Source organism: Takifugu rubripes, chromosome 2 (genome assembly GCF_901000725.2).
Source record: "Takifugu rubripes chromosome 2, fTakRub1.2, whole genome shotgun sequence".
Lineage (NCBI taxonomy): Eukaryota > Metazoa > Chordata > Actinopteri > Tetraodontiformes > Tetraodontidae > Takifugu > Takifugu rubripes.
The window spans coordinates 8885321-8912620 of NC_042286.1; the positions used below are offsets into that span (position 1 = coordinate 8885321).

General features: G+C 47.9%; 2 protein-coding genes across 3 annotated transcripts; one reads left to right on the forward strand and one right to left on the reverse strand.

The window, feature by feature from the left end:
* Positions 1 to 168: 168 nt before the first annotated feature.
* tacc3 (transforming, acidic coiled-coil containing protein 3) lies at positions 169 to 5095 on the forward strand. Of its 2 annotated transcripts, XM_011615581.2 has the most exons (16): positions 169 to 322; positions 1094 to 1259; positions 1440 to 1567; positions 1647 to 1693; positions 1769 to 2870; positions 2959 to 3010; positions 3102 to 3216; positions 3296 to 3354; positions 3438 to 3568; positions 3672 to 3753; positions 3852 to 3980; positions 4105 to 4172; positions 4249 to 4292; positions 4377 to 4644; positions 4717 to 4837; positions 4918 to 5095. In XM_011615581.2, exons 2-16 carry the CDS (start codon positions 1095 to 1097, stop codon positions 4981 to 4983), a joined length of 2577 nt encoding a protein of 858 aa, XP_011613883.2. In that variant the 5' UTR covers positions 169 to 322; position 1094; the 3' UTR covers positions 4984 to 5095.
* A 516-nt stretch (positions 5096 to 5611) lies between these two features.
* On the reverse strand, positions 5612 to 26799 carry fgfrl1b (fibroblast growth factor receptor-like 1). Its single transcript, XM_003962470.3, has 7 exons — positions 26462 to 26799; positions 25981 to 26076; positions 13133 to 13405; positions 8525 to 8611; positions 8038 to 8322; positions 7050 to 7403; positions 5612 to 6955 (listed from the first exon to the last, which is right to left on the reverse strand). Exons 2-7 carry the CDS (start codon positions 26042 to 26044, stop codon positions 6519 to 6521), a joined length of 1500 nt encoding a protein of 499 aa, XP_003962519.2. The 5' UTR covers positions 26045 to 26076; positions 26462 to 26799; the 3' UTR covers positions 5612 to 6518.
* Positions 26800 to 27300: the final 501 nt, after the last annotated feature.

A 27300-nucleotide genomic window follows, 5' to 3' on the forward strand; every position in this document is an offset into this window, starting at 1 on the left:
ATTAAAGGCAACCACATACATCTGGAAAGAATATCTTTCTAAATAATGCCCGCTGTAAGACCAAAGTGAGTAAATAATTGATATTTTATCACAACTTTGAGGAGCATTTCCACGCAGGAGCCGATTGAATCACTTCCGCTGTTTAACCTGATTGGCTGCTCAACCCGGAAGCGCGATTTTGAATTTTCTTGGGATTTTATTGGTACATTTCGAGTTCCAAACCGTTGTCATCCCTACAAGGGAAGGGTTTTTAGAAAAGGGCCTGTTGTTGCTGGTCATTTTGCAGTCAATCAGAAGAAACATTGGATCGACTGTTTTTAAGGTGAGCTTAAGGTATAAGAATATTGTAAAATAATATTGAAATGTGTCCTCCACGCCACAGGGTCGTCTGGTAGTGTGAGTTTCACTACTTACTTTTGTTACTTTTCAGTTAAGATGTATATATTAGCGTGGCTGGTGGTGCAGTGTTATTTAGTCGCAGTTTCACTGGTGTTGGGGCCTAAAATGTGACACGTTGTGACTTTAACGGACGCCAATTCGGGGTAATTGTGACGTGTTGTCCTGTGGGGAAACTTAACGTCATATTATTCTGTGAATTCAGCTATACAGATAGGCCTCTAGAATCCCCCTTTTTGAAAAAGGGATGTGGGTGAGATTCGAACCTGGATTTACTGAATGCTCTCCCTTTTTTTTATAAGATGTTATATCATTTGAAAAATCGACTTTGCGCCCCATTTGACTGAGCTGCCAAATTAACCGCGTAGCGCCATCTGCCGGACGATATAGACAGACTCGAATTCATTTTTGGGTAATTCTGCATGCTCCTGTGGTTTTTAATCTGCACGCCCCTTAAAAAGAGCCTGCTGTGTATTCCATGACATTCCTCTATTCTAACTTGTAAGCACATTTGAACGAAAAGCCACTTGTCTGTCATTCTTGGTTGTCATTTCTGCAATGCTGTTTTATTTCTGGGCAATTTTGGTAGCCCCTTTATCCAAAACAGCTGTCTTATCAGTTGGGTGCAGCTTTCAGAATGATGCCGCCCTTGAGTGTTGAGGACGTATAACATGTAGCCTCTCCCCTTCTTTTACAGGATGACTTCTCTTCAGATAAATGATGAGAATAGCGGAGTCTGTCCACCCAGAAAGCACAACACCTCCATTGATGACATTTTTGCTCTCGATCAGCCCACCGGGAGGCCCTCGATCTTACGGCAGACTGAGAACCTACCGAGCAAGACTGTTCCAAAGGGGACAAAGGTACAGCTTTACCTTTTAATGTTGACCGATTCTGTTTTATTCACATCACATAATTCACAAATGTTTATTTTTCAGCTGGGTATAGCACAAATATAAAGTAGATAAATTTATGACTCGGTTATCTCTAGAAAATTTTCACCACATTTCTGAGGAAAAATGAATGATTTCCTTTGTGCATAGGTTTGCTTCCAAACCCCACGAAGGGACCCTCTGACTAAAAGGATTGTGTCGCCCACTAAAACTGCTAAGATGACAAGTGTCGATGAGTGTTCCAAAGTGATTGAGCCTTCACATTTGGATGAAGTAAAGTAAGTATCTTTCCACAGAATGCAGATTTTTATCTCAAAGAGATTGTTTCAGGTGATGGGATCTATCTTGTGTTAACAGTCCATTATTAAAAGAGGCCACTGATCAACTCGTTGAGCCCAAACAAGGTATGTTTGGTAAGATTACAACTGGGTTGACCTCTGTGTGTCAAAAAGTTGATTGTTTTCTTGAATTTTCGACAGATTTTTCCTCTTTCCCCGATGATGACATGCCAATACAAAGCAAAGGAGACTATAATTTTGATTTTGACAACCTTGATGCTATTAATCCATTCCAAGGATCCAATAAGATGATCCTCTCCCCGCCAAGGCCAGCGGTAGAAAACTCTCCTACACATCAGACCGAGTCTCATGACACAAAATCTGTAAATATCTCTGAGCCGTGTTCCAAAATCGACTCGGCACTAGATGAGACACTTCCCTTCACCCCATCAGTGGAAAACTCACTGGTGGATATCTCGGCTAACATCAGCTCCACTGAGAGCAGCGTGGTCACGGTGTCAAAGGCTCCGGCACTAAATTCTTCCACTGCCGCTCCCGAGGAGCCGCAGTGTGCCGCGACGTCCACAAACGCTGAAGAAGACCAAGTGTCTGGCACTTCTGTGGAAGATGCTCCCCTGCCTGCTGAAGCTTCATACGCCTTCGATTTTGACAACCTGGATGCCATCAACCCTTTTCAAACTGGCGGCTCTAAAATTCCAAATTCTCCAGTCCTTGGGCAGCAGATTGAATACGATAATCCACCCGCTGAAGAGATTACAGGGAATGAGACCTCAGATGTTGTTGATCTACCAAGTGTCCCTCTAGAGGCACCTGTTCAGCCTGAGCTTAATCCAGTTGCTGCGGGGGCTCCAGTCTCAGCTAATGCTGCCATATCAGCAGTGCCAGATTCACATCTGACTGACCCAGTCAAGGGGGGACCTGTTAAACTAGAGTTCAACTTTGATGATGGCAATGAGGTCCGACGGAAGCCACCACCTAAGAAATTTGGTAAAAGACCACCCAGTGTAACATCTAAAGCTGGAAAGCCACCATCTGACACAGAACCAGCAAAAGAACCTCTAGCCACTCCTGACAAAACCGAGGTCGAGATTCCAGCACTTAAAGGGTCTTACTCGTTCGATTTTGAAAAGTTTGATGACCAAAACTTCAATCCGTTTGGGACAAAGTCGAGCATAAACAACTCTCCAATGTGCAACAAGAACTCAACTCCTGTAGTTGTAGACGATCCAGTTCCAGAGCAAACGGAGAAACCTGTGCAGGAGGAATGTGTAACACCTATGTGGTGCGTACATGTTTTCATTTACTTATTTTTCCTTTATTTTGCCGGTTTGCATCTGCCGATTCTGACTTTATTTTCTTCCTCTCTACAGCACTGAAGAGAGCATTCCTGCTGATGAATTCCAGACTGGCGCTGAAACAAAAGTAACTTATTTGTCTCACTGTCATTTTCTGTTTACTTTGATTGTTTGAGTTGTTTAAAACCTAACCCTAAACTGATGTTTTTGGATGACAGATTACTGAACAGACCCCTCCTCACAATGGAACTCAAGCTCAAGCTGAGCAACTTCCTGAAACCACACTGCAAACTCTGTCAGATTCCAATGAGGAGTTTGTTTCTGGAACTATGTGTAAGTTTGTTCTCATTCCTAAAACTTCACTGAAGACTAAACATTTATTCAAACACTAACCTGAAACATTTACCTTTAGTCATGGCCAATGACTTTGACGGGCAGATCGATTATCTTGAACAGTTTGGTTGCAGCAGTGTGAGTAAATTTCTTCACATCTCCAAATTATTGGACTCTAGTTGCATGTTCTAAACATATTTACATTTTTTATTTTTTTGAAGTTTAAAGAGTCAGCACTGAGGAAGCAGTCACTGTATCTTAAATTTGACCCCCTATTGAGAGAGAGCCCAAAGAAGCCTGCAGGTCCTGCAGTGAACGCTCGCATCCCCCGCCCCCCCGCCTTCACTTCACAGTATGGCATTTGTCTGTTTTACTTGGTCTGATTGGGGCTATTATTAGATCATAAAGTAACGTTTGTCCTGTTTTGTTTTGTTCACTTTCCCCCCACGATTCAGGCTTGAAACTCCACTGGTGACAGAAAAAGTGCCTGCAGAAGCAGCGGGAAAGAATCAGCTGTTTGTTGACGCTGCTGTGCCAGTAAGTCTCGAACGTCCATCGTCGACAGGGTTAGAGTTATTTATGCAGATCTTTGTGTTTCATAACATGATTCCTTTTCACCGTTGCACCTCATCAAGCCCCCAGCGATCCTCGGGAGCCTCGTCCCCCCTTTTCCCCAGACGGCTCACGTGGAGGAATCCATCATCGAGGTTCTCAAGTACAGTCAGAAAGACATGGATGCTGCCATCGCTAAGGTTCAGGCAGAGGTAGGTTGGGTGTAGTGATTTGACAGAGCTGCAATCACTCACTCTTCCCAAAAAAAAATACTCAATTTGAAACCTGCGCTTTAAGTTGAAGACTTCTTTGCTGATTCACATGTCCTGAATACAGGCAACAGAAAAAGATAATTGTTGGAGTGCAAAGTATAAAAAGCTGCTTGAAGATGGCCAAGAAATGAGGTAGGACATGTCTAGTTTTGTTTTTTGTTTTGATTATTTGATGCCAAGATGGCTCATGACTCCTTTCTACATACAGGAAAATAATTGCAGAATTTGAGTCCATGATTGCGCAGATGATGGGTAAGAAAGAAAAAACCGAGTAGATCTGTCTGAATTCTTGTTTAAAAAGGGGTGTGCTGTAAATAAAATGTTATCTGGATACAGCTGATCAGGAGAAACAGACGGAGGAGTCCCAAAAGCAGCTCAATGAGGCCCTGTCGGAGAAGGAGCAAGTGGCCAGTGATCTGAATGCGATGGAGAGGTCTTTCTCTGATCTTTTTAAGAGACTTGAGAAATACAAGGAAGTCGTTCAGGGTTACAAAAAGAACGAAGAAACGCTGAAAGCTTGTGCCCAAGACTATCTGGCCAGGATTAAAAAGGAGGAGCAGCGCTACCAGGCCTTGAAGGCCCATGCGGAAGAAAAAATTGCACAGTAAATAGCAAATAATTGGTCTCATTACTGTTATTTGTGAGCCCTGCGGGGTCTGACATCTTTTCTCTTCAGAGCAAATGGGGAAATCGCTGAAGTGCGGTCCAAGAACAAAGCTGAGCTGTCTGCACTTCAAGCACAGCTGCGAAGGGAACAGCTGAAGGCGCAGTCTCTGGAGAAAAGCCTAGACCAGAAGGTGAGTCGCGTTGAAGAGATATGTTTACGAGGTTTTGATGATGAGATTCAAAATATTAATTACACATTTTTCCTTTGTAGGGAAAGGAGGCTGAAGAACTAACTAAACTTTGTGACGAGCTCATCACCAAAGTCCAGAAGGGCTGAGCTTTAAAATTGTGGAAAATTTTAATTTGTTTTCACATTCTTTTGTTTGTCTTTTATCAATGTTCTCTCATACTGTAAAAATAATAAAGAATTTACATTCTTACCCTGATAATTGTAGTTCGTATTGAGTAACTTTCTGGCAGCCACTAGGGGGCAGTGTCGGAGAACTTGTTTTGAATATTTGTTGCAAGAGAATTTTACTAGTTCAAGTCTAAAATTACTTCAATGGGCTTCAGTTCTAACCTGGTGACTAGCTTATCTTGAACCTGCACATCAAAGCCGGAGCTCGCTTGCCACAATGCTCCCCTTCTTTTCTGAGCAATCACAGGATCCTGTCATATCACTCCTGCAACGGCACAATACGCTTCCTTAGTGCTGAAAGGCAATCCCACCCCAAATGGAGCTGAGTGAGATGGAGGGCGGGGAGGCTGAGTCACGTTAAACAGAAAAGATGCTGGTCGGGTCGGTGTAGTCTTGCAGGGCCGTCACTCATCTATGCGGAGACCCTGTGAGATCGCCGGTGTCCGTCCAGGGGCTGCTGGCCGCCCTCCGCAGACTCTGGCAGCTCAAATAGAGAAGGCAGCGCTGTGCACGCTGCTACTTTTTTATTTTCACACCACTGAAGTAGTAACATCTGAGTTTCAGGACATTTAATCAAACAAACCATCACACAGATGAATTTGTTTTTGAACCTTGACCCGGTACATCGTACAAGATTGTCAAATATAGCCAGTTACATAAATACCTAAAATATTAACAAACTAAATGGGGTTAAACTGGGTGACAGTACTCAGAATGCACTAAACATGACAACTTTAATAACTTTACATAGATGTGTAGAAAGCCTTACTCTAAAAAATAAAACTTTTTTTAGCAAAATAAATTAAATATTCACGACAGCTGGATTATAAATGCCTACAGCTTAATAAACTGACTGGATAAGGAGGTGGTCTAGAAGACTCATCTGCTGGTTTCCATTAACGCGCCACGGTCTGGCGATGGGAGCCTGCCTAAACAAATTCAAAAACAAAGTTCCTTTGAGAATGATTTTTAAAGTCCTTGCCTTCTTGGTAAAGGATTGGCACTCCATCAACAAGCTACTCTATGTCTCACTTTTAAAAGGAAAGAATAGTGGTCAGAACTTCAAACATTACGCATTTAGAAAGTAATAAAGGACAACCTGAGTAGGCCGGTATCAGACCAATGCATTTGTAAATCCGGAGTACCATCTTCATCACCAGGCAGATCACGCAGAGCCTCTGCACTCGAGCTGCAAACTCACACGACAAAAAAATAACATTTCCCCGTCCTTTTCTAATAAGTGCACAACAAGGATATGTAGATTTAAGTGGTGAGAAGATCGGTAAAAACACATAAAGCACCAAATGTGGAAGTTTGGCTTCAAAAGAACAACGTGTGTGTAACTGGCCATTGTTCCCCCCCCCCTACCAAAAAAAAAAACACACTTCCCAGCGTTCTGCAGTCTATTTCTGAGAGTAATGTCAGCCCCCCTGAGACGCCGCAGCGGTCGGAGGCTAACACTGAAAATGAATGTGTTGGTGCTGATGTACTTTCCCGTCCACGTGGGAGTGAGTGTGTGTGTGAATGTCAGTAAAGATTTTGGGGTATACTTTAGAGGGGAGGGCGGGGTGGCTGAGGAGGAGCTGCTGCTGTGCCAGGTACTCCTCATAGTTCATGGAAGCGATGCAGTCTTTGTCTGGGCTGGAGGAGATGGAGGCTGGGGCCGCGCAGCCCCGTTCCCGCTCTCGATACGGCGGCCTGTGGGAGCTCTGCATCACCTGGGCGGCTGCAGCCGGGGCGCTGGGAGGGGGGCAGTGTTTTCTGCTCTGGCAGAACCAGAGCAGCGCAGCACCGAAGATCAGGACTATTCCCGCGGGGATGCCGACGATGACGGGCCAAGGCAGAGGGTTGTAAGCTGGCGAGAATATGGGCGGGATGGGGGGTTTTGTGTCTGCGGAAAGATGTTATTCGCCATTTGGTTAAAAAAAAAAAAAGATCTGCACATCAATTTAAAGATGTTTACATCTGAGTTGGAGGGGTCTCACCTGGCAGGACGGTGAGGAAGGCGCTGCGGAAGCTGTAGCCCATGGTGTTGGCACCCAGGCAGATGTACATCCCCGCGTCCTCCTCCTTGGCTCGGGTGATGAGCAGCTTGTTGAGGTAGGAGCCGTCGGGTCGCGACCACACCTCCCCGGTGGGAAGCACCACGAATCGGTGGTCGCCCACCTCGATGGTGGAGTTGTAGCGGCTCTCCTCGTAATACTCCACACGCTTCAGCCACTGGATGACCGGTTTGACGTCGCTCCTGACTTTGCACTGGAACGATGTGGTGCCTCCGTAGTCCACTGTGGTGTTAACCGGGTGGGTGCCCGTCAGAACGGGCTTGGAGCTGGTCCTCTCTGCAAATACACGCAAAGGGAAGCTGTCAGGAGCCTCGCACGCATGCATGCTCATGGGGAGGCACCGGGGCCTCAGTTGTCCGCACTATTATTGGCCCTCGGCTTCCAACTTATGACAGAGGGGGACAAATACCACATGTAACACTAGACGTATGTGTGATTAGTTTCCTGCCTTTCTTTGCTCCTGGTTGTACAGCAAACGTTTCTCATGAGAAGAGGTGTGTGTGTGTGTGTGTGGGGGGGGGGGGGGGGGTAGTGGGTCTGGCAGACAGCTGGGCTTTAATCAGCTCCAGATTGGGCAGAGGGGCTCTGAGTTAAACAGCCCCTCGCTCTCCCCCTGTGCATTCACCAGGGCACAAGCCTTCACTCTCCAGCCCGCTTCCTCAATATGCTTCTCATACACATGATTACACAAGCACATTCATCCATGAAGCGAGGATGTGGAGACCTGCTGATCGCAATCAGACATCAAGCGGACCCAGATCAGAGGGAAAGGGTTCTTCTTAAAGGTTACAGTCGTTCCTACGTCGCTTCAATTTCCCGTTGCCGTCAAAAAGATGAGTGCTACCATCCACGGGAGCAGCCGTTTCCACTTAAGTGGGTGTCTCGCGGGCAGGTGAGATGGAATACTCACGTATGACCTCGATGTAATAGGTGGCGTTTATCTCCCCGGCTTGATTGGACACCCTGCAGGTGTATTTGCCGCTCTGCTCCGGCGTCAGGTTCCTCAGGGTCAGCGTCCACTTCTTCTGACGGCCTTCGCCAACCTCCTGCGCCGTCAGCAGCCTGTCGTCCTTCAGCCAGACGATCTCCGGCCGAGGGTTCCCGCTGGCCATGCACTTGAGCCGCACCGAGCTGCCCACGGGGCGCTCTATCCTCCTTTTTCTCATCTTGGTCGGGTGGGTGAAGCGAGGGCGCACTTGATGGGAAAGAGAACCGGCCGTTTAGTGCGCTGGCAGTGGAGAAGTGAGCCACAAAAATCTCACTTAAATAATGAATAACCATCGACTGTAGATTCTGCTCTTTTTACAACTGTTTGTTCAGGAACGGGAGGGAAGCTTGCGTAGCAATGAATCAGACTCCCTTCAGAATTATTAACAGCGTGCTAACAGAACACTTACCCAATTTTTCTGACAAGCCATCTGTGCTGCGTTCAGTCTCGGCTCCGTCGGCTGCTGCCGGTCCGGTTCTGTCAGAAGCTGAGTCATCTGTTAACACAGCGGGACCGCAGTTCATCACAAGCTGCAGACCAAACAAAGCCGCGAGGTGTTCCTCCTCTGGCGGCAGAAACACCATCGACACCGTCGCCAGCGGAACACCAAAGGAATTCGACATTGTTTTTACGTTGCAAAATTAAGGTCAGAGGTCATTATGACCTTACATGCTGACCGTAGGACCGCCGCCGTGCTCAGGACGACAGCAGATGAGGAATTCATCCGTGCATTTTACATTTGGAGAGCTGCTCGTGGAAGCAGGGTGCACGCTCGGGTCACACTCTCCAGCATTTGGAAAAGAGCCGATCCATTTTCATGAGTGCGGTTCCAGGAGACAGCTGTGGAGTTTATGTCATTGGCTGACATCATAGAGCGCAGCTAAGACCGGGCTCAGAGAAAATGTAATGAGTCAAACCCGACTGACATGCAGACGCGCCGCGACTTTTGGGGTTAGGATGCGTACAATCCAAATGGCAGGTCGGCCGGTCGGCCAGCAGCGATTGCGGAGGAGACGCTAAGCAGACGATTACTGAATCACAGCTGGATTCTTTTCTGAGGTACTACCGAGGTGCCACTTCACATTAGATGTGATGTGCTGAGACATTCGGAGCATTTTAAAACTAATTCAGCAGAGACGCTCGCGAGGGGAAATGGAGACCGTTTCCGCACAGAGGCGCATTGAGAGTGTTAGTAATTAAAATAGAAATATGACTTGCCAGTGTAGGTTTGATTGGTTCAGGTAAAGCTACCAGATGTGACTTCTAACCCCCTCATTCAGCCTCCCTACAAGCCCTACAAGCCCCCCAAAACCCCTCAATGCTCTCGGGGGATCTTTGGGTACAAACCCTCCTTTGTTTGTCCCCTGCAGCAGCGAGCCCAGCAATGATGTCATGACTATTTGAAAGGCTTAAACTGGCCAACTATAATAACCCATTCCTTTAAAAACAGCCTCCGCTGGAAGAAATATTTCTCTGTTACACACGGGCTGTCCACATTCCTCCCGGTTCCTGAACCTCCCAATCCAAACAGAACATGGTCCCACACTGCTGGGGTTTGCTTTTTGACTTTTTTCTACCCTCTAAATCCATTTCCTCAAGACATTTTTTGCCAGTTCTGGGAAACAATGGTCCTCTTTATACATTTGACCTGTTAAACATCTCACTATTGTCTTCACACAATGTTGGCTCACTCCGCACACTATAGCTGCCGTATAAACGGTACTTTTCAGGAGAGATTAAAATTAAATAATTCAGAGGTCTGTTATAGTGAAATACTGAAATGTGATCGATTTAAAGCGGGCAGGACGCGCAGTAAAAAATGCCACCGCTTCACACAACCTTCGTTCACGGCGTCTCTACAGTGTTTAGCCTCTGACGCCACCCCCCACCCCAACCCCTCCCGCTTCATTCACAAATCCAGCCACAGGAAACAGGTCACCACACACTCTCTCCCCTGGCCTCCGGTGCCAGCTGAATCAGAGGAAAAGACCTGACGATTTGAGGTCATGACAAGCTCCAGATGTTGTCGTGGGACAATATAATAATGTCCAGAGAAAGTTATGCGCAGAGGCCTTGCATCAGACTCTGAAAATCTCCAAACAGGCGGGCAACGAGCAGTTTATCCAACACTTGGCCAGACATCATCTCCAGAGACGAGTGAATGAGAAAATATGCTGCAGGAGCCAACATCGATGTAGACACTGTGAGCCCTGCCAGCGCTGTATTAGCTCTGTAATATATTATCTGCACGGACACAAGCATTAAAATCTAATACTGTAAATGTTAATATGATAATCCCGTGTTAATGCTCATATGAAGCCTGCTGCGGCCAAGACAGACGTGTTACTATATGCATCAGGGGGTGCCGGGGGGGCCTAGAGGGGCCAGTTGTCAAGAGACCACCCCAAACAGGGCCCAAACAGCCAGCTGGAGGGATTGAGGAGGCGCCATGTTGCACTGACTGACCAGATTCTTGGGATAGCTCGGAGGAGGACGGCCTGTCTGCTGGCTGATGGGAGGATCTGTCCCAGCAGCACCTTGCTCATATCAGCCTTCAAACCTTCCCCCTCTCTCACCTCTAATCGCGTTTGTTCCCTGCCTCTTCTTCACACCCTCTGTCTTCTGTTGCTTTCCTCTGGGTCTTAAACATTAGACTCTCCATATTAGGCCTCAAACTTGACCATCTGCCAGGAATCGTGGATCCCTGACTGTGGTTACCTCTTGCTTCTTTTTTTTTCTCCCACTTTCTTATCCAGTAAAAATAATAAATTGGCATGATGGATGCTGTCTATGGAACCACAACTGCTCAGGACTCACCCCTCATTTACAGCGTCTCAAATGAATTATCTGTCCTCTAATCTTTTTTAGGAAAATAATTGACTCACTGCACGTCACTGTAGTTAACTGTAGGCTAACAATGAGGTGATTCAACGTTCACGGAAAGTGTTGCTCATGGTAATTGCCACGAACTTGGCTGACTTTAATGCTGGAAGTATTTTGACAATGAGGCCCCAGAATTTTTGCGGCTATAAAGGCACCCAGTGTGTAATGCATCTAATGGAACAATTATCTACAAAAACAAAGGCTCTGGTGACAACCTGTCAGTGCCTAATGGGATGATGAACGCGAGAGCTGAACGTTTGGAGCTGAATGTTCGTGCTCGGCCGTCAGCACCTTGAGTCGGCGTGTCACGCACTCACCGCCAGGAAACAGAACCAACCAAATCGGGATTAAGAGTCGGGGCAGAAAATCTCAGAGTAAAACCATAAAGGGCGAAAAGACTCCTGATAAAAATGTGCTTCCAAGAATGATTTTTTTCCCCCTCCTCCTTTCTAATGTAATCAGGAGCGACAGTAGAGCTTCACATTCCCCACTGCACTGCAAGCGTGACCACAGCAATCCTGAGCGCTTTGCTCCCTTCCCTTTCAATTGTACTGCAGCAGGAGCCAAAGCAGATAATTTACTTATCACATAAACACATTAAAGGGGAGAAGTTGTCTGTTATTAAGATGTAATGTCTAAATGTGTGCGCACATGTGCGTGTGGGTAAATTAAGTCCTTGTTATTCTATAACTGCTACATAAAAGATTACAGATTGCACTTCCTCTGTATTTTTACCTGTTCGGCGCTGCTTTTCTTAATTCTATTGCCTTACTGGTGGAACAGCACCTCTAACCTAATCACACATTTACATAAACACATCGTTTTACACTTTGTTTATAGTACAGGTTTAAATAGTTCTCCCAATGATCTCGGTGCCTCTAAGCCTGAATGAAAATGATTGCCATTGTTTATTCTCAATAGCTGTTTAAGTGAAGTCAAATATGATTTGGGCCTGCTCGACAGCCGGTTGAGTCCGTTTTAACCGTCGCATCAGATCACAAGTCCAGCGGCAGTTTTCAACTGAAACAAACCTTAAAACAAACCTAAAATGACACGACTTGATATGATTGATTGGGAATGTTTTCCGCAAAGGCGCATATAAAAGTGCTGCGTGCCCTTGAAGTTGGGTGCAAAGTTAGACGTAGCCACGCCCGACTTTGATACTATATAAAACAGCTCTCGAATGAGCCTCGACATTAAAGCTGGCGCAGCGCCACCGTCTCCAACCTTTCATTTACGCACAATCGACAGACACCGTTTCTTTGAACGCGACTCCAAATTGAGGGAGGCTCTAAAATAAACTAGCGCTACATCGTGGCCATGATTTATAGCCGAAAAGCAGTTTTCTTCAGTGCTCTGTGTTTTTCACGTCTGCCTGATTATGGCTCTTCTGAAGAGCGGCTGTCAGGAACCCGGGCTGCAGCTCTGAGTAAAGAGGGAGCGAACGCTCTGCCTCTGGCCCTAATTAGGCACCTTAGAGTAATTAGACTAAACACAGCCTTCACGCTCCACTCCGCTCATTCATCACGCCCGGCTCCGCTGCAGGAAATGCACTGTATGCACACACGGAGTAAAACACTCAGCAGACCACGTTTAATCCTCCAGGCCCCAGTAGAGAGCTGTGTGAGAGTCTGAAGACAAACCGGCACTATTACAGTGAATGTGTTTCTTATTGCAGAGCCGCAGACCTCCTGCCTCCGCAGAGCGTAGCCTAAGGAAAAGGAAGAGCTTGAGATCCAATTGAGTCTCGGGGGATGAAGGGGTATGAAACAATATCCCACGCTGCTGTTGACTTTGGGCAGGGGGAGACGGGGGCTGTAACACGTACAATAGATGAGGGGATCAAGCAGTAAATCTCCATAGATCCACTTGTTTTAGACCCTGACCTCTGCGAGCGATGCTGTCTTTTAACATTTGAACTGTGGCACCATCCTTGAGTGCAGAGGAGTGAATATATAATCAGGAGAATGCTGATGTGCAGTCAGCGTGCAAAGCAGGAGGCCGAGCTCACGCTCACAGATTTTAGATACACGAGGGATGAGCTTCATCTGTAATTTAACCATCCTTGGTGACCCAACAAAGCTGCAGAGGAACAGGTTAAAACCTCCCAGTGTATTAGATGACGATCACTCACCAATGACGATGAGCGTGTGGTTGATGTTCACGCTCCCAAAGCCATTGGTGGCTTTGCAGATATAGGTCCCTGAATCATCTGCCTCCACCTCCTTGATCTTCAGGCCCATACGAAGGATGCGGAAGCGAATCCAGCCGCTGTGAATGTTGCGTCCATCTTTGGTCCACATTATGAGCGGCGGAGGGTCTCCCTCCACCGGACACGGCAGCTTTATGGCGCTCCCGATGCGTGCTGACTGTCTGTGAGTGACCTTCTCAGACACGCGCGGTGGTCCTGAGGAGACACAAGCAGAAACATGTCAACAACCCTTTTCTGCAAACAAGATGTGCAAAAGAAAAGCAAAATAAGTGCTTAACTGCATTTAAAAGACTCACCCCACCTAGCCTGACAGTGAGTGTGGGGTGAATTTTCCTTAAATAAGATGTTTGAAATATGCTTTAATGGTATAAGTGACAGAGATTCAGGACTGTTGGAGATCACAGTGCACTCAGCTCAACCCTAAAATCATTAGACACTTGGATAATGGTGGGAGAGGACCAGATATAATTGGAGACAATGTCTAAATTACACCACAATTAAATAGAGACTGAAGCTGTGGTATTCAAAAACAAGGTTAAACACGATAATCATCTTTAAAGATGCTGCTTTTATCCACCAGACAATGTTGTAAAAGCTGATCTCTCATCTAACAAGTCCACAGGAGGCTGAAACAAAGGGCAATTAATTAATTAGGTGGCTGAAAACAGCTCCAAAGTTAGCTTGGGTGTTGGCAGATGCAGGTTAATGTGTCATCCTTTTGCCAATTACCCAGAGATGTTGAAATCTGATTGCAATAATTGGCGAAGCTCTGCCGTTCACCTCCCTCACCGAGAAGTTAAAAGGTTCTGGCTCTGGTTTTGTGTACAGCACAGGAGATCAAAGCGGAGAGGAGGGCGGATCTTAGCGAGACGGACAGCGGCCCGCTCTGCCCGCTCCTAATTGGCTCAGGTTTGCTCCCTCAGATCTGGTGAAGCGAAGCGGCCCGAAACACCCTGTGATGGTGTCAGGAGGGCTGCTCGGACACCGACAGACTCCACTGACTCCCCACCAAAAACTAAACAAACCACTGAATTACTGAGACAACAAGACACTGAGGAGAAACAGGAGACGGGGATGGGGGTAGGGAGCGAGCGAGAGAGAGAGAGAGGGGCAGCGAACGCAACCAAACCCCAGCGCCGCCCGCAACGGCGCTCTAAAGTACACAGAGTGGACTCTGTCTCTCAGAACAAATGGTTGGTCTGGTAGCAGTAAAAACAATGGGGAGGGTAAGTACACATGCCCCCCCCCCCCCCTCCTAAACAGCCACATACACACACATAGAATGACATTCAACTGGTGCCTTTCACACACATATGTTGAACAAAACATTCATTATACTGATAGGGTGGGGGGGTGGAGGGGGCGGCGGCACAGGTTAGTCCATCTGGCGCATTTATCCGTCGCATTTTGCAGATGTATCTCAGCAGGTACAACATCTGGACTCTCGGGCAAATGAGCTCCGATGTTAGGAATGCTGGACAACGCTCAGCTGGCCGCCACAAACCTCCTTCCACTTTTGTTTCCCTCCGTCTGTCACCCCTGCACGCTCTGTTTTCCTTCCTCTCCGTGGATGTCATTTCCTGTTCTGCAGCGTACACAGGAAATCTGAAGTGTCATTGTTTATGTCAAGGGAGAAAATGTAACTGCTTTTCCCCTTGTTTGTTTGTTTTCTTTGGCCCATATTTCACGTCTTTACCAGCAGAAAAGCAGAACAGGGGCGCTCACTGTTGGGTTTTTGTCAGACTCTGCTTTGGAACCACAAACGGGTCACAGAGCTCACATGCAGTGAGTTAATGCTGGAAAACGCTGGGGAAAAAAAAAAAAAAAAGCAACAACCACCAAACAAAACAAACACGTTTCTGCTAAATCTTGACCAAATAAGCATTAGTTATATCCTCTGACCCACGGCCATTCAAGCGTGTGTTCCTTTTGGATTAATGAAGGGTACTGACAGAGACAAACACGGCCTGATTCATGTCAAAGGTTCAGCTGAAGCAAAATGTCAAAACACAGCGAGCGGCCTCCGGGAGCTGTTTCTGTTAAACACGGATTTTCTGAGCGCTGGATGGAGTTTTCGCCGCCGTCATGTTCTTCTTGAGAAAACATGCTTTTCATTTTGACAAATATACAACTGGGCACTGCAGAGACTCTGCAGGCTGCAGCTCAAGGCCTCCAAAGTGCTGGCATTTAAAGCGCTTTTAACAATATTTCTTCTGATATTGTGTCTCTTTTTCATTCGGCTGCGTGATCGTGTAAAGGGAAAGAGAGAAACGGGGATCATTAGCCGAGTGAAAGCTGTGTATAAAGTCCACAATCAGAAAAAGGTCACCGATGGTCCATCCGGGACTGAAGAGAAAGTTACAGCCAGACTAGATTCTGACCTGTGCTTGAATGAGTGGGTAGAAAAAAGGAGTTCTTTGATTTCCATTTAAGCGTAGGAGGAGGTGAAGTTAGTCAACCATCCATCTCTTGAAGAGGTTGGCAACACCCGCATGTTCCAGTCATAACACATATTTAGTTCGGCTAAGATATCTTGTCCACGTTTCCAAATCCTTTTCCTCTAAATGTCTCCTGATAGCTCCTGTGGTTTGCGGATCAGTTAAACTTCTGGTTTCAAATGTGCAGCGAATGATCTCCCTCCATCTCTGCTCTCTAAAAAAGCCACTTAAACCTCTGTCTTTTTTACAAACCATGAAGAGGTGCTGAAATCAAGGACACAGTCTGAGCAGCTTAATAAGCATTCGTGCTGGGTGCATGACCACATCCCTTCATCGGCCTCCTCCTCCTCCTCCTCCTCCTCCTCTTCCTCGACCTCCTCATTCTCAAGGACGGGTTCCCTTAACCTTGGAGTTGAAAGCACTACTCAGAGGCCCTCAGAGAAAAGGGGAAATTGTTGCCTTATCAGGTTGATTGTCAAATATACTTCAGTTTCAGATGGAGAATGCAGCCGCGAACAGCACGAGGTTGTGTGCACCCCCCCCCCCCCACACATTACCTTCATCCTGGTGGTCAAATTGTGTCTTTTCCGCTATTGCTGAAAGGCAAAGGGGTCCAGATTTCAGAGCAACTGGTGAGCATTTACTCAAACATTGGTAAATGGGAGCAGCTCTCTAAATGGAAAACGATACACATGACCATATGGGCTGACCCGTATGGCGGTGCTCATACCGCGCTCCTTATTATAGCTGAACGCCGTGCGTGAAAGGGATCTTTCATAGCGCAGGAAGAGGAGGAGGAGGGCTGGGGACTCTCAGAATTAGCTCTGTTTTTCTTTGCTCAATTTGGTGATGGATTATTTGGAGAGAAAAGGGCACATTCAATAAAAGGCATTCTTGTGATTCAGACTAAATATAGCTGTTTTCTTTGTGAGAGGGTTAATGAACTGGTGACCTGACGTGCAGGAATCCATGGAGGGAGACGTTTGGAGACGTTTGAAAGAGGAACCCTGAAATGAATTAAACCTACAAAGAGAGGAGCGCGTTTACGGCGTACTAGGGTGCCTTGTTTTTGTCTTTTTTCCCTTTTTATTAAGCACCTGCGAGTTTGTAATGATCTGTACCTGCACATTTTTCTATCAAAAACAGAGGCTTGCTCTTGGAAATGATCACAAACATCACAATAAAAGGTTGGCTTGGCTGTTGACGACCACATTAATAACGCAACATCTGGATTAAAACCAACCACAAGGATCTTTTGATTTGAAGGAATGCAACTTCAATATTTACATAATGAATAAGAAGGCAAAGATACAGGAAAAGATATGATTCTTATTGAGTACTGTGTTAATTCAGCAGACCGTGCAGGAGCAGACAAATCTCCAAAATAAGAGAGGAAGTTGAATGGAGGCTGTGCTTCCAGGGGAAAGATTCTATCAGAGGAGCGCTTCGTAATAACAAAATGAATGGAAGAATGCAAGCATTTTGTTTCCAAGAAAGAGTTAAGAAAGAACAAAAATGGACATAAAAGCTGGAAACTAAATCCAGGGACTTTACTTGGAGACTTGAGTGGTCGGCTGAGAGCGAAAGGTGAGGCTGCCACCGCCGCTCGGGGAGTTCGGGAAAGGCCGGGGCTCCTGTGCCGAGCGGCCGCTAGCTATACATTTCACAAGCCGAGATAAAAATCGGCACGGAAAACAGCAAGAGAGGAGGAAAGGCAGGAGGGCAGGGCGGGCATTCTAAGACAGGAGGTGAGGCCCAGGGCTGAAAGGAGACAGCAGCAGGACAGCGGAGGGTGCCAGCTTCTCTTACACTTCCAGATGTCCTGCCCGGCAAACTCAACCAGCGGGGGAATCAATACCTGCTATTTTTCCTTTTCCAATCAATAGATAAGCGTGAGCGAAGAGCCGGCGAGACAAAGGCTCTTTCTTCAGCACCATCTGATGGGGGCTGAATAGCGACGTCTTCGGTGGTGGGAATGGCTCGAGAGGAGCGATTGGATGACACGAGGGAGTAGGGGAAGAAGCAGGAAAGGTACAGAAGGAAAATAAAAGCGGGCGCCCGAGAGAAAGGGATGCTTCCAGCCTGATGAAAGAGGAATCTGGAATAAAACTCTCCTCCTTCGTTAACGGCTCCAGAGCAACGGGCTCCCGCTGACCGCTCATCAAAAGAACAGGAAAGAAGCAGAGAAATTACTCCAGCGTCATAAAGCTTTGGGAAACATCTCCATCACGCGGCCCACACTTAACAGCCCCTACTGTGGAGCCTTTGAACTCGGAGCTGCCATATTTCATTAAACTTGACTGCCTTCGGCTGGGCCTGGCGGTCTGGGCCTGCCTGTTTTTGTGGATGTGATATAATCACCATCTGTTGTGTAGTTCATCATCATCATCGTCGTCGTCATCATCATCATAGAGACTTTTGTTGACTGTTTTTTTAATGTTTTTTTTTTTTAACCATATCACAGGAGTCACGTAAAACCTTAATTTCCATCTTTACTACCGTCCTTTCATCATTTTGACACATTCCATCGCTTAAACAAGGGGATTCTGGTTCAGTCCTTCACTTTTGATTTCCTTCTGCCAGCAAAGTTGCTGCTTGTGTTTTCCGCCTGCGTCGGTCGCTTTGACTGATAGAATCTGGGGTGACATTTGGTGCGTGGCCGTGCCGCTGTGCGTGAGGTCGTGCTCCAGATTAAGACCCGGGTTAGATGATTTTTATGGATTTGTTTGACCACAATTCACATGTGGCTCTTGCAAATGGTATCTAAAATGATTTGTTTAATACTTCTACATTCTTAGCATAATAAAAGGTCGGTACTTCTGGGCCTCGCAAATCAGTATTTGTCTGGTTTTGTCAAAGAGTGCACAGTGAGCGCCACTCTAGTCGCTTTATCTCACTCCATTAGGCAGAGGCCTGATGCACACACGGGGGCTGAGTGTGTGCTTAGGGCCACTTATCAGGAGAGAGGCCCCAGTGGGGAGAGCAGGGAAGGAAAAGAAAGACCAGGAAGAGTGACAGACGAGAGACAGAAGGGTCCGAGAGGGGGGAGAGATACCGAGACTAAGAGGAGAGAAAGCCAAGGTGAAGGTTAAAGAGAGAAGGCTTGATTTAGAGAGTGGTGGGGGAGCAGAGGCTAATATTGCAGGGAGGCCTCCTTTGACACACAGCTCACAAGGAGACGAGGGCCACAGAAGGGAGTGAAGGGGATTAGGTGGGCCCAGGCGGCAGTAACCAGGAATCCCAACAATCTCGCACCCCACTCCCTGGCCCGGGCTCAGCATCAACCACATGACACACTCAAACAGCCTTTTCTGCCTCTCAGCACCGAGCAGGGCACCAACAAGCACCTGTTTATGACTTATATGTTTGGAGATGGACTGGCCACTTTGTGCCGGCAGACAGATTGTGTGTCTGGAAGCGCCGCTGGAGGACACAGTTTCTCAGTCTCCCGGCTCCACTTGCCAAACATCGGCCTTGTTTATGTTGTCTCATGAAGTCTATCAGTCAACGGTGAGGTGCATCCTGCCCCTCCCCGCACACCTCCTCCTTCCATCTCCCGGGCATTCCACTGTGGGAAAAATGCAAAGCAACGTGAGCCTGGCTCATTTTGTACAGTTGACACAGTCGGAGTCCAGTCCGGAGGTGCTGAATGAGATACAGATGTCCCATTAGGTCAAACAACCGCAGATTCCTACAGTTGCACTGATGATTCTGGCTTGCAAATGGTGGGTGGGGGGGGGGGCTGTAAACAGGACGCTTTCTTGGCGTCCTGTCATCAGTGGGCCGCTGATGATAATGATGATAATTATCAACCCTGGCTCCGACTTCCCCCTTGTTTCTCTGAGAACCCTACACCAGCGTACATTCAGGGTGATGCTGGGAAGCACTTTCCGCCAGCGCCTTTGTCGACGCGGTCTTTTCAGGCGAGGACCAATGACAGACCGCGATGTAGCCGGAGTGTTCCGAGCAATTCAAGCTGTGGCGAGTGGGAGGGAGAGGACAGCGGAGGCGAGGGAGAAGAGAAAGGCCGGTGAGACACAGACGAGACGGAGCGGGGAGAAGCGAGGCGAGACAGTCGGAGGGGGTGGAGGAGCTGGCAACGCTCTCGCTGACAGCAGTGGGGCCTCTTGACAATCCAGGAATATTGTCTGAAATCAATCTGTCAACTTGGAGCTGTTGAGCTTGTCATTAGGACGTTGTACTCGCGCTTTCACGGACACGATTTGCTGAGTGCTCCCCCAGTTCATCTGACCCCGCCGCAGTTTTAGTCACGTCCTTCTGTTCCTCCGTGCCAGGCTGGCTGTCTCTGACTTTCTGCTGTACATTCCTCCTGTCAGGGTGACCGGCAGAGGAACAGTTGCTCGGCGGCTTGTAGCGTCGTCCTGCTGCCAGAACCGTTAAATCAGACAAAATCCCGATGCTGAGCATCAACAGCAAGTGTAGTTTTGACCGGAGCGCCTTCAAACGTCCCAGTGCCAGACAAAAAAAAAATCCAAATGAATGTAATATATTGCGAATCTAATCTTTCTATATAACAAAGCACCTTGTTCTGACTCTACGGGAACAGTGACACAATGACGTCAGTCACGGACGCTGACCAGCAAATCCATAAATTCTGCGGTTTCCATTATTTTTATTACGCCAACAGCAGGAAATATAAAATGCAGTCTTGTTTTGCTAATGTTCGGTGTCAACACATAATAACCAGGCTCATCCAGGCCGAGGCTGAACCGAGGCCCTAGCTCACATCCAAGTGCATGAGGAAATCACATCAGCCTCACTGAATGCTACAGGATTTCAGTCTGCAGCAGTAGCCTTGTTATAAAATACGACAGCTCGTTCTCTTTGCTCCTGAGATGATTTTTCCACACTTGTGCCGTTCAAGTGGAGCCGAGGACATATATTTCCATTCATTACAGATGAATGAAAAATCAGGGCCTCTCTGCCTCCGTGTCTCATAACCAGTCTGCAGAAAAGACATTCCAGCTGCTGGAAAAGGGTGCAAATTCCATCACGCCGGCCTGTGCATTCGCAGCGGCGGTGACGGGGACTCGCTGGGTTCGGCCTCTTTATAGCCTCAATCAATGGAGACAAAGAGCCTCAGATTTCTGGGGTCACTCAAGAGAATCGCTAATGGAAAACAAAGTGGAAGCGAAGAAGCCACCGAGCCGTGAGGGGGGGTCGTATTGAGGCTCATCTGAGGTGAACCGGAGGGGTGGAGAAAGGGCGGAGGGGAGAGGAAGGCAGAAACTGGAGGGACGGTCCGGGGGGGGGGGGGGGTGAGGGGGCAGGAGGGCCCTCATTCAGAGCTTGTTATACCAGCTGTCCCCTTGCTCGGCTTTCTCCAGGCCCTTCCTGCCGTCCTTGTTGCCACCGCCACAACTTTCAATCAACCTTTTGACTTTGCGAGGCAGCAGGGTGTGTGTGTGTGTGTGTGTGTGTGTGTGTGTGTGTGTGTGTGTGTGTGAAGAAATTTCAAAGTAAGCACATGTCAGCCATCACTCACACAGGACAGCCCCCCCCCCCCCCCCAACCCCCCCAAAACCAAAAAAAGACCCCATTAATCTGCAAAGAAGTAGAAAGAAAGAAAAGCTCGCTGGCACTCAGAACTCAGGAACGAAGCACATCCCATCATCGTCCCCGTCTGCCTGATTTGGAATTCTGATAAGTCCGTGCGGGGCTGCAGCACCACAGACTCCAGCAGGCTGTGGCAAGTACACACAGTAAGATGTGACGATATTTCGCAGCCCAAATCAGTCTTTTATTCCTTCGCATCACAATGATAACTTGCCCAAACCTGCTGGGCCGCACGGGGCCCAGCAGAAGCACAAAAGCTTCGCGGCTGCACGAAATCTCATCATATTTCTTCCACCCAAGCGAAGAAACGGGGAAGCCGTCACGTGCACGAGCATCCGTGCAGTCTTCTCCACGCGTCGCCGACGTGCTGGACAATCACAGGAAGCTCAACACTGTTGTAAGTGAGGGCGGCTGTTGTAGAGTCTTAACGTAGATCCGCCCTCCACGGTGGATCAGGGCAGCGTTCAGAAACGTGAACTCTCCTGAGTCCCAGTTATTACGTGAAAGCAGAATAATGGGATTTCACACTTAGTGATGACCTTTTTTTAAAAGAACCATTGCTGGGTTCTTTGTGACGCATTGTGATAATTAGATTCTGGATTCCTGAGTTATGACCGACAACCTGTGGAGCGGCTCACGGAGGCCCAGGGCCGTTGACATTTGACCACCACAATCTAATCGCCTCATCGCGGCGGCCAGACGCGGTGCCAACTATTTAATTTCCCTCCGCTGGTTCCTGCGGGTTCTCGTCCAGAGTGGAGCAGACGAATGTGCGAACACACACACAGAACGCAGGAATGATGAGAAATGAAAAGGACTCCTGCAGCCGGCTGATGGGGAGGTGGGGGGGGGGGGGACTAAAAAAACAACTAAAATCACTCAATAAACTGATTCGCTCAACATCTGCAGAGCCCAAAGTCAACTTGGCAGCCTGAGAGGTGAAAACAGACGGGGACTGGAGAGACAAATGCAGCCCGGAGACGAGGGTTAGGCAAGACAAACACTTCCCACTGTGGGGCTAAAATGTTTTGGTAAGGTCACTCGGAAGGTGGACCCTCGACAGGCGCTTTCCCAGCAGCGCACGCTTCCTCTCTGGGACTCCGGGGGTAACACAGCAGCCTGAACAGATTCCACCAACATTAGATCCCCATTCGCCGCCCGGCAGCTGTCTGTTAGCCCAATTCTAATTCCTGTTTGCTAAATCCCGCAGGTCAGACCTGAGAGGAACATAAAGCTGATTATCATCTGAATGGTGACAGTCTGGCACCTTCCGTGTGCACTTTGTGCGCAGCCACAGGAGTTTCTGTGAAGGTTAACAGCAGCTAAAGGAATTCTATTTAAGTGAATTCAACCCCGTTCAGCCAGCAGGAAGGAGTGTGTGTGTGGTCTGAAAAACAGCCCCAGAGCCAACTGCCCAAACAAACTCACGAGCATTGTGCGCACGCGGACCTTTGTGCGATGAGGACTGACTTCAAAAATAAAAATAACCCAGGAGAATTTTGGATTCTCCCCACGTGCGCCCGCGGCATTAGCATACAGCTGTGGGTGTGAAAGTGGCGCTGCCTTGTTGAGATTGCACACGAATGCTAATTGAGGCGTCCATTAAAGTCGGTCCACGTGGGGAGCGTTGCTGTCGGGGATTATACGACCCGCTAAAGTAAACACCAACTGACCTCCATTAGGACTCCTCATCGCAGCTACGGCCTTTTCTTTTCTTTCCTCTCGGGGGGTCGAATTCGGGCACCTTCCTCTGTGTGGAGGTGTCTTTCCGCCCCGACAGGGTTGGTGTGTAGCGATAGATGGCGAACACTCATTGCTACAGTGCTGCTAACGTTATAGAGCCCTGAGACTATGGGGATCAGAGCAGGAGGGTTATTGTTTCCACCTGGTTTGGAGCAGAAGGATGTGGAGACGAAATAGCTGAGGTTTTTCAAACGGCCCCGTGCTCCTCGAACGTCTCGTTATTATGACTTTGGGTAATTTCAGCCCCTTTAATAAAAAACACGCGTGTATCAGATGCACAAAAGCAACGCAGCAACTTGTTTCTCATGCGCCTTTATGAACAGCGGGGCCTCGGCGACCCCCCCCAGCTGTAGGGTTTAATAGCAAATAAGTGCAGTCTACAGGGGACAAGTGTTTAAGATTAATCGCTGACCAACCTGGGGGACCGCCACACGTAATAATCCACCCATTGTTCTCAGCAAATGGGCCCAGACTCAGTAAACAGGGGCCGTGGAGAATTTAGCAAGCCCAAGGAAGGAGTGAGGGTCAACTAATGTCTTGTTTTAACAACAGCACATTAACTTAACTCGCTTCCTTCAACTTTACACCGGTCGTAAATGTGAGGGAATGCAGAGACACGCAGAAAAAACAGAACGTGTTTGAAAGGTGGCAGACAGCGCTGGTCTGCTGGGGTGGGGGGGGGGGGCAGAAAACTGGAGGCGGCTCAAGCTGTCACAAGCGTCAACGTCGTGATTTAGCTCAGGCTCCACTGTTTGGAACCAGGCTGGACACAAAATGTGACACGCGGCCAACTTTATTTCCCTCACAGATCTTTAAAGACCAACTTGGAGCAGCTTTGGAACAAGCAGCTCGGCCTCGGCAGGACCCCCCCCAGCTCCAAACCATCACCGTTACACCTTCTCACCATTGAAGGCCTATTAAAAAATACAGGACGTTGGGGTATTTGGTTACTGAGAAACTAGCCTCATTGTGTTCAACGGAAATGGAAAACAGTCTACAAGCCGAACGGCCCTGCGAATTTAAAAGCTTCTGGCAGGGAGCTGGTCTACCAGAGCCTTTCTCTTTTATAAAACCGTGATGTAAATCTGCCGTGAAGGGTTTATTGTCCGAAAACGTCAGTTTGCGTGTGCCAATCTCCTCCAGTTCAGTGCAGATTGAGACAAAAAAAAAAGTAGGAAATAAATCGAAATGACAGGACAACACGGCTCCATCGTTATTAGCGGTGGTACCGGAGACACCTGGTGCCTCTCTGGTTCTCCCAGGGCGCTTTTCTGGAGACCCAAATGTCTGTGCGGCTCATTGCCGCTGCATTCCTCGGTTAGTGGAGCCCAGTGGTCCCTGGGCCTGTCGCCACATTAGAGGCTCCGCTGGGACACATCACTGAGCACCTCCTCCAGCTGCTGGGGGGGGAGGGGGGGGGGGAGGAAGTGCGGGGGTTCCTACAAAAGAAATAGTTTTTGCATGGTCGGTCGCAAAATTGAAGCAGTGGAAAGGGGGCGGGCTCACATGTGCATGTGCGTGCGCGGGGGGCACAAGGGCAGGGGGTCCGTGGTCAGATGTCGCCCCGCTGACTGACAGCAACAGGCTTAAAATGGCTCACCCACACTTACTGTGGCCTCATACATTGTTTAGATAACAGCAGTAAAGTAACACTTCCTGAGCACCACTCCGAGGCAGCCCCCCCCCCCCCTATTATTTAATGTACATTTGTCAAAGATGTCCTCCTGCACCGATAAACCCAACAGGAACAGCTTCACTGCACTTTTTTTCCCCGTATGGCCTCGTGTTCGCTTTGAAAGCACGAGCTTCGAGTCACAACCCCCCCCCCCCCCCCGACTGTATTTGCAAGCTGTTGTTGGACTGTAACACAGAACCCAGTGTATCACAGCCTCTCGTGGGAAAACGGGGTATTTATGGAGCGTCGGCCAGACGTCACCCCAGAAACGCTGCTTGACATCTACACATGTGCTATTGTCTCCTCCGGTGAGACGTTCATCAGACCACCAGACGATGATTTCCCCCCCCCCCCCCCCCCCCCCTCCTGCTTATTCACAAACAGCCAATATTGCTGCTTTAATCTTATTTAGCCTTGTTTACTTTTGGTTTAGCCTTCCGCGCCGTGAATGAGGCATTGTGTCTGCAGGCGCGCGGTTCTAATCCCCCCTCCAAACTGGCCGCCGTAGCCACATGCAGGTACGGTGCCCACCAGTCGCCTCTTGAGTTCACCTCTGGAGCCGGAGGATAAAGAGAGCGCCATGAAAAGAGCGCTTGTTTGGTCGGGGGGGGGGGGGGGAAGTGTCAAACTTTCAGACCTCTCCAATGTAAGATGGGCTGTGGCTCTAACTTTCTCCTGGGTCTTTCGGTGGGTCGTTTCAGGTTCAGCAGTTGGTGACGGGGGGGATGAAATCACAGAAAACGTCTCCATAATTATTCATGACCAGCCGTCGACAAGCTGGACGTGCACGAAACTATTGATGCTGGCGCTGTGCACACTGCAGTGAATTGTGGTCTGACTGAGGTGTCCTTTTCTCCAATCCACTTGTGAAAACACACACACACACACACACACACACACATACACACACACATCCTTGTACTTCTATCTTTGTGAGGACTTTCATGGATATAATGCATTTCCCCAGCCCCTAACCTAAGCCTCAAACCCACGTCCCAAAATGTTCTCCAGTCCCAAAAATGTCCTCACTTTGCTAGTAGAATGCTGATTTTGGTACTCAATATGCAGCAAGTACAAGAAAACACACACATGCGCGCACACACACACACCCCTGAGTGTAGAAGTTGGCTCCCCCTCTCTCATTCCCGTCTCCTGTGTTGATTTTGGGCTCCACTTAAAGTTTTTTTCGGGCCTGTTTTCCATTTCTTGCCGCTCAGCGTGAAAATCTTAAGTTTATTCATTAGAAACCAGGCAGCCAGTGTTTTGCTGCCCTCCTGGTGTAAAAGACAGAGTAATGGTTGAAGAATAACGCCAGACGTTTATGAAACAGCTCTTACCTCTGGCACAGTCGATCAGAATAAAAGCCTCAAAGACGAAAAGGACAATCTTCAGGATGCTCATACTGTCCAAAAACAACTCGATGCTCTCTCAACCTGAAAGACACGAATAATGTGGCCACTCACAAATGAAGAATGCACAAGCCAAGCATGCACTTTAAATTGGTACTTTATTCCCTATGTTGCCAATTGTTCTAACAATGTTAAACTGATTTAAAATAAAGCAAAGTTTAAAGGAAAAACTGATCGAAAGTCACTAAAGGCAACTTATTTATAAACGAGTTATTACACATGTAGGATACTGAATCCTGGACCAATTCACAGTATCAAACCAATTCATACAGGTTGCTTTGAATAGTTTTTCTTTGCTGCATCAGGGAAAAAAGCAGCACTGATGCTGCACATTTGCTGACTGCGAGTCAAGTGGGAAATAGAAAAGAGGGCTGGAAGAAAGTCCCGTCCAAAAGTGTCGAAAACATACCTGCGAATGCGATGAATGAAGTCAACCTTGTGACAACCTCTTGGCACAAATGCTCTCGGCTAAACTCCGCGCTGAGTCCATGAATCAAGACTGTCACCCTTCGACTCTCTGCGTTTGACGGAGCTGAACCTCGACCCTGAGATTCACCAGCCGATCCGGCGGCGCTCGACACCCGCAGTTTTTGCGGCAATCCCAGTTGAAATTGCAGACTTGTAGAAAACTCTGGTCCGGTCTGCGCGGTCCCGTTTCGCCCACCGAGTGACTTTTCCAGTGCGCACACGGCGCAGACTTGTTGTTCGTCCCAGAGCTGCAGCTGCGGGCCAATCACAGCCTGCAGACTCCGGACCCGTTTAACTCTTTATCTTACACAAACACCGCGACCTCTGCACCAAGCAGACATTATCTCACCTCTGCCGGCTTCGTCTGTGAGCACAGATGGCAGGTAGAGCTGGACGGGATGCAGCTATCTTTTATTATTCTTGTGATGGTAATTTGGATAAAGAACGGTAAAAATCTCGGACTAGATTCAAAACGTTTCAGAAATCATGACAGGTAATAAAAAGCCCAAACATACCTTTGTCACAATATAAACGGTTGCTATTACTGTATTAATGAGTATTTTGCAAACATATTTATGAACTATGAATATGGGGCTGTTGTATGAATTAGTGGTGCCCCCTAGCGGCCACATCTGACATAGGCTTTTTATCGATGCTGGGTTTGGCTTCAAGTTTCACCAAATAAAACATTTGAGATCGCCCCCTCCGACAAAGGTGCTTCACTCTCCCATAAAGACGAGCTTAAGACATGGACAGAAGGAATCTTTTTGGACTCATCAA